Genomic DNA, 6,657 nt, shown 5'->3' with positions numbered 1-6,657 from the left:
CAATTCATTTTTACTTGCCTTTAAAATGTTGTTCATTTGTTTCTACCTTAATTTAATGAAGATATAAATGTAGGGTTTATAACCTTTCCATATGATTAGATAGTGTTTTATCTAATACTAATTACTTTTCATAACACTTTATTTTCACTTTCTAATACATTTTAATAGTATACTCAGTTTTACTCACTGTATAATTTTATAAACAACAACAAAACCTCTATTATTTAATATTTGTATTTAATTTCTCCAAACATGTTAACCCTTCCCACGCCGTAGACAGATATATTAGAATGGTAGACTTTGACCAAATCACCAAATACATTTATATCCGATATTATAGATTATGTCTCTTGGAGAGTTTTTTTAGTTTACAAAAGACCTTTAAAATGTCCATGCCAAAACCTTCATGCAGGGGGAGAGGAACTCCCTTTGTCTAACTCTGACCATGACCACATGCTCCTCAGTTCTGCGTCTCCTAGAGAGCCATAACCAAACATATCCATGGTGTGTATTACCGCTTTCTCGGTTGTCACGAGTATGCGTCTACTACATATCTTGTCATTACTCTTCATTTGGTAGTGTTGTGATTAGTTTTAAATATTTGTCTTGTTTTATAGTGCACGAGGTGTATTTAATTTATTTCAAATAAACAGTTTTGTAAATAGATTTGTTTTTCTATTTGTATCAATAAATACGCTAATTTTAAGTAAAATGCCCCGTTTTATATTTTTATTGCTTTTACCTTTAATAATTTCACTATAGTAAAAATTAGCTTTGAACTTAAAGGAGAAAAATTCTTACTTGTCTTGGTGTTATAGGAAAGTTAATGAATTTATTAGAGACGTGCAATGGGTTAAAATTAAGTAATCAGAAACAGTCTGTTATCAATTTATCAATTCCTGTATAACACTTATACAAAATGTATCCAAATCGTATGTAATGTATGCACTAGCTGCAATAGAATCAGTTGGCTGACAGAGTGTGCTGGGCCGCAGGTGATATGCTGTGTGCTGTTCAACCAACTGGTGGTAGGACTACCAGTGGCGTATCTCAGCTACCACTTGATGATGTGGCGTGGCTTCCCCCCCTTACGGGAACTGCCCACCTTCCACTGGGTGCTGGCCGAGCTGGCCTTGTTCATCATCATCGAGGAGATCAGCTTCTACTACTCTCACAGGTATCAACGGCATCAGATCGTCTTACTGTACTGTATATTTAACTGTATATACTAGTCAGTAGTGAAAATTGGTTAATCAACAAATAACGGTCAGTATATCGTGGGCTCACTATTTAATTTGTCACAGCACAAAGAATCAACATTAGTCCTTTAACCCTGGAACTGGCGGTCATATTTCTCTCAGTGGCAGAGTGTTTTAGTACTTCATACATTGCCTTATATTTATTTTATTACTACATGTTTACTATAAAGTACCTATGTCATATTATATATTTCGTTATTCAGCATTGTTCAAGGAACATTTTTCACATAATATAATTAAAGCAAAAAAAATACCCTTACTCTACCTCTTCATGAAAAAAATTTATTTAGAAAAAAGAAAAGTTAGTTCAGTTTTTGATTTGTAAAATTGTTGTTGTTAGTCATACGCAAAATCCAAAATATAAAAAAGGAAGAGCATTTAATTCTGAGTAACAATAAAACAACACATAGATTATAAGGTATTTATTTTTACATGTGGTAAACGATACAAAAAACATACACTGACATTCAAAAGTGCTACTTACCAACGAAAGTAAGAACTTCAAAGCTCACTTGGATTTGTACAATCTTGTAACTATTAGTTTATATTAATTTTCTATTTTTTATTATATATTTTTTTAATTATGTTCTGATTGAGTCACTAAATCGGAATCCTCATTGTTGCTTATTTCATGTACAACTAGTTCTCGAATGTCACTTGAACGATCGCGGAAATTACGATCCATTACGTAAACACGCACAAAAAACTTACTATTATTGTGTCATATACACAACCATCATTACAACGAACTCAAACAAACAATAAACCAGACAGAACACCATGCAGCTGACGAAATAACAATAGCCGAATGAACCAGTTGACTCATCGCTGCGCACGCAACTAGCGCAGTACGCAGGAGAAAGTAAACAAACAGTTCAGAGATTTTAAAACGTATGGACGTGTAACGAAATGATAAAATTATTTATTAGTGTAGTATTTACATAAATCGAACCTTCCTCTTTCGATTGGTATCAATACCGATACTCTTTGATCGTGTTTTAAGTACGTAATAAAAGACGTATTAAAACGCCCGATATCGGGTGTTTGCCAGTTCCAGGGTTAAGTATGTGTATTTTCATACTTTTGAACAAGTAAATTTATTTTATATCGGTAAAGTTCATTGGGTTGTAAAGAGAAAAAAATCAAACTTCTCATTGTATATGGATTTGTTAGATGTTTTGCTTTTCGGTTTCTTTATTGTTCTTATTTGTTCTACAGCTATCATGGAGATCATCTTATTTATTCCACAGTTTTTATTTTCTTACTTATACAAAAATTATTTTGGGATGGATTTCAGAGCATTATTACTTAAATAATAGTTTATAAAATTTATTTACATTATGTAAACAATATAAACTAACTTTCAACACTAAAGCGTAAATCCAGAGTAAATTTACAACAAGTTATAATTTTACAAAATATATTGGAGAAGAAACATTTTAATTCATATAAACTAGATCTAATTTATTGAAAACTATGTATTTCTGAAATCAGCATAAAATTTTAAATTAAATGTGTTAATTCGAGTTTTTCTTTTTACACTACAAGTTAAGTATGAAACAACATTTCAAGATAAAGAAAATTTGTTTCACATTAATTTTTCTCGTACAATGGCACATTTTTCATCACCTTTGAATACAATGATGAGATTGCATAATTCTTTGCCTGGGGAGGTTGATATATTTTTACATAGTATTAATCAATACAAAAGACTTTGTCAGAGGGATATAAACTGAGCTAGACTATCTAATACCTTACATACACACATTTAACAAATTACTACACTACCAATATTTTTATTAAGATGTTTATACGTTATTAAAAACGCACACACGCGCGCGCACACACACACACACACACACACACACACGTTCTTTTTGTTATGGCTTATCTTGACTTTGTTAATATTTATGATTATTTATTATTGTTGTTATTTTGTTTATAATTTTATTATAGTTACGTTGTTATATCTATATATATGTATCTGTTATTTATCTTTAGGCTTAATTATCTATTTAATGGAACTATTTTGGTGGAACACTGGACTGGATTGAATTTATTTGAATGTGTGAATATTATTGCATGTCATCTTGATTTAAACATGCACAATGTAATTGGGTGTGTAACCTGTATTGTTGCATGTAAATAAAATAAAATAAATAAATAAAGGTTTGCCTTTTACAGTGTAACATACATTTTGAATTGTAAAACTATTATACAGTAAATATAAAATTTAATTAAAAATTTTCTTGTTCTGCTATTAGTAAATTTGTGATTAACATATTTACTAAATTAAATGTTTTTTGAATCATTATGAAGAAAAAAATGTTAATTCGTATAAAAAAAAAATATTACATTATTTATTTGTACATACAAAAATCTGCATTTTTCAACAGGATTTTATATGTTCATGTATACAGGATACTTTTACTTTACATTCAATCTGATACTCTTCATTGGCTTTATTACTACTGCATAATCTTGTTATTTGTCTCTAAGTTTATTGCCAACTGAAATGTCAGGGTCTTACTCATCAGTTAACTTATACTGTTTATCTGACCTACAGGCTGCTCCACGCACGCCAACTCTACAAACACATACACAAGCGTCACCACGAATGGACCGCTCCAGTCGCAGTCACTGCCATCTACTGCCACCCGATAGAACACATCTTCAGCAACCTGCTGCCACCGTTCCTGGGTGTCTTCATCGCCGGCTCTCACGTCGCCACTGCCTACTTGTGGTTCGCCATCGCAATCATCTCCACTCTCAACGCCCACTCCGGCTACCACTGGCCTTTCTTTCCCTCCCCGGAGGCTCATGATTTCCATCACCTCAAGTGAGTAAATTACTACATTGATAGGTAGTAAATACGCTTGGTCATTCTCAATATGAGAAGACGGAATGAATAAGTCGTAATCGATACCTTTAGAGTGAGGTTTAAAGTTATGAACCCTTAGTAACTGAAATGCAATACTTAGTGATATAACCTTTATTGCTTACTGATGCTTTTCTTTCAGTAAATGTGGTTAACCCTTTTAACCCCGGCCATTAAATCAAGTGATGTGCCAGAAATCCCAAGCCATTTTCAGACAAAATGTAAGGGTTTTGTAAAAAATTCATAACTCAGTTATTTATTAAGATATTTAGGTAATTCTTTTTTTGTTTTACTTCTTTATACATGTAGCTTACAGAAATATACAAATAAAAATTATTATTTTGAAAGAAAATTTTTTTACATACATATACATATATAAAAAATAAATAAAAATGAAAACATTTCAAGTTTGATCATGGAAAACCATATAGATAAAAAAATATTTGACACAAAAATTACCCATTTACTTTATTATATATTTAATCCTTAATAAAAGGAAACAAAAATTATAGGCCTACCTTATTTACAAGTGGAATAGCATCAATTTTTGTAAAGCCGTGTACATTTTTCTTTTTGCCATTTCTGGGCAAGGCAATGTAACAAGACCTTTGAAATTCACAGTACTTAAAATAAACATAAAACCAAAGTTATTTCTGACAAAATAACTAAAAATGTTCATAATATAAATTTTAAAAAAAGTTTTAAAACAATATTTACATCAATACAAAATGTTTTAGCACTTGTGGTCACCAAAAACAATTGGGGTCACTAATCACATCCACACCATTTGCAACTAGGTTACTAATTAGTGTATTTTCAGTTACGGGAGACTTTGAATGATGTCTTTTACTCATTTTGAAATCAAAACAAATAATAAACTAAACTTTAACTGCCGTACTTTATACTGCTTTAACCTAAAACTGTGAAGAAAACGGAATATTCACAACCACGTGATATATACAGCTGTCTGCAACAAGCCGTGAGCAGTCAGTCGAGACAAACTGCAATTGCTCAGTCACAGACTGACAAAATACGAAGTCAAACCATTACAAACTAATATATTTTGATGCAAAATATCTTTGTGCACAAGTCTGTGAAATTTCAAAGCATTTGGTGAAATAGGTGGCCAGTAAAGTAATAAAAAGTGCACGTCCGCACTATACGGACGTCGGGAGTTGACGCCATTTTTACGACGTCCGTATAGTACGGACGTCGGGGTTAAAAGGGTTAAATTGAAAAAGAAAAATGTTTATAAATTAAGAATTCATACTTGCCAATAACTACAGATTTCCAATCAATAAATGTAATTCACCTATTAGTAGATGAGTTATATTTTAAAATATTAAGAAAGTAATTTTAGCTGCTTCATCTACAGCGCAATGCAGGGGTGAAATTGAAATAAGTTTTGCCAATCAGTTGCCTTAAATTGTCTGTCATTCCTTACGAAATGTCTCAAAATATTTCTTAAACGCTTATTTAATTTTACCTTGTAACTCCTTTGCAGGCATAGGATAATAATAATTAATAGATAACACATTAAGAATATGATTACATTTTCTTTAAATACAATAAGAAAATCATCCACATCTTTAAAATATAACTGAATTTGTACCAGAGGTGGTTCTTGTATTAATATGTTCTTAAATTATAAGTGATATAAAGTAGCATTTTAAAAGTGGTATGGGTAAGATATTTTATCAAGGATAACCTAACTACAGGCATAGAATTACACTGATGAAAATTATAAGAAAATAATAAATAATATCAGATTATATTCCATATTCATCTCACAATAACCTCTCTCTGGTTCAATATTTTGTGTGATAAAATTTACAAATTCAGGTTTATTTTAACAATATTCAGTTAGCATAAGTTAAATGAAACAGAAATATATAATTTGGATCTAACTTCAATAAGTAACATATAATTAATACAATTTTAGTGTATTATCAACACTTAGCGCTAATCATCTATTTCCTATTTACCATCTATTTATGGTCTAGATTTTAACCTAAAAAAAGAAACTGCTATTCAAACATTTAGGGGTTTTGTAACTCATAAATGCTCATAATTAAATAAACGCATTTTATAATGGCAATTTTAAAAATATGTATGTAGATGTCATAGTCCATTAATAAAAGCTGTTGTCTCATAGATTCAATCAATGTTTCGGAGTACTGGGAGTGCTGGACCGTCTGCATGGCACGGACACTGTATTTCGCAACACTCGCTCCTACGCCAGACACACGACCATGTTGAGCCTGGTGCCTGCTCGGGAGATGTACCCTGATGAGCCCAAGTGGAAACAATAAGTGAGTAAACAAAGGCATTCGTCTAGCTGGCGTTAGATAATAGCGATGGTTCTAGGTATAGGTGAACAATGCATTAGTGTTAAACATGTGTTTTATTAAATACACAACAGGGCTTTAAAGTACAGTTAAGTTAATATTGTTGAATCTGTATTAAACCATATCAGTCCAAGACCTAGTGAACTTTAGAGGTCGCCGGCAACTTACTAGA

General features: G+C 31.4%; 1 protein-coding gene across 1 annotated transcript; it reads left to right on the top strand.

Annotated features, from left to right (window-relative positions):
• Positions 1-445: 445 nt before the first annotated feature.
• Positions 446-6,450, top strand: LOC124363398 (fatty acid hydroxylase domain-containing protein 2-like). Its single transcript, XM_046818649.1, has 4 exons — positions 446-504; positions 953-1,177; positions 3,826-4,098; positions 6,293-6,450. Exons 1-4 carry the CDS (start codon positions 446-448, stop codon positions 6,447-6,449), a joined length of 714 nt encoding a protein of 237 aa, XP_046674605.1. The 3' UTR covers position 6,450.
• Positions 6,451-6,657: the final 207 nt, after the last annotated feature.

Source organism: Homalodisca vitripennis, chromosome 5 (assembly GCF_021130785.1).
Source record: "Homalodisca vitripennis isolate AUS2020 chromosome 5, UT_GWSS_2.1, whole genome shotgun sequence".
In the NCBI taxonomy this organism is placed as follows: Eukaryota; Metazoa; Arthropoda; class Insecta; order Hemiptera; family Cicadellidae; genus Homalodisca; species Homalodisca vitripennis.
Note: the sequence above shows the minus strand (reverse complement) of the source record. Positions and strands in the feature narration are given on the sequence as shown.

What these genes read in the sequence shown, in the direction of transcription:
- LOC124363398 (XM_046818649.1), top strand. Translation starts at nt 446, where the DNA reads ATGACCACATGCTCCTCAGTTCTGCGTCTCCTAGAGAGCCATAACCAA. An exon ending in AGCTTCTACTACTCTCACAG is followed by an intron (nt 1,178 to 3,825) that starts GTATCAACGGCA and finishes TCTGACCTACAG; the next exon opens with GCTGCTCCACGCACGCCAAC. An exon ending in CATGATTTCCATCACCTCAA is followed by an intron (nt 4,099 to 6,292) that starts GTGAGTAAATTA and finishes GTTGTCTCATAG; the next exon opens with ATTCAATCAATGTTTCGGAG.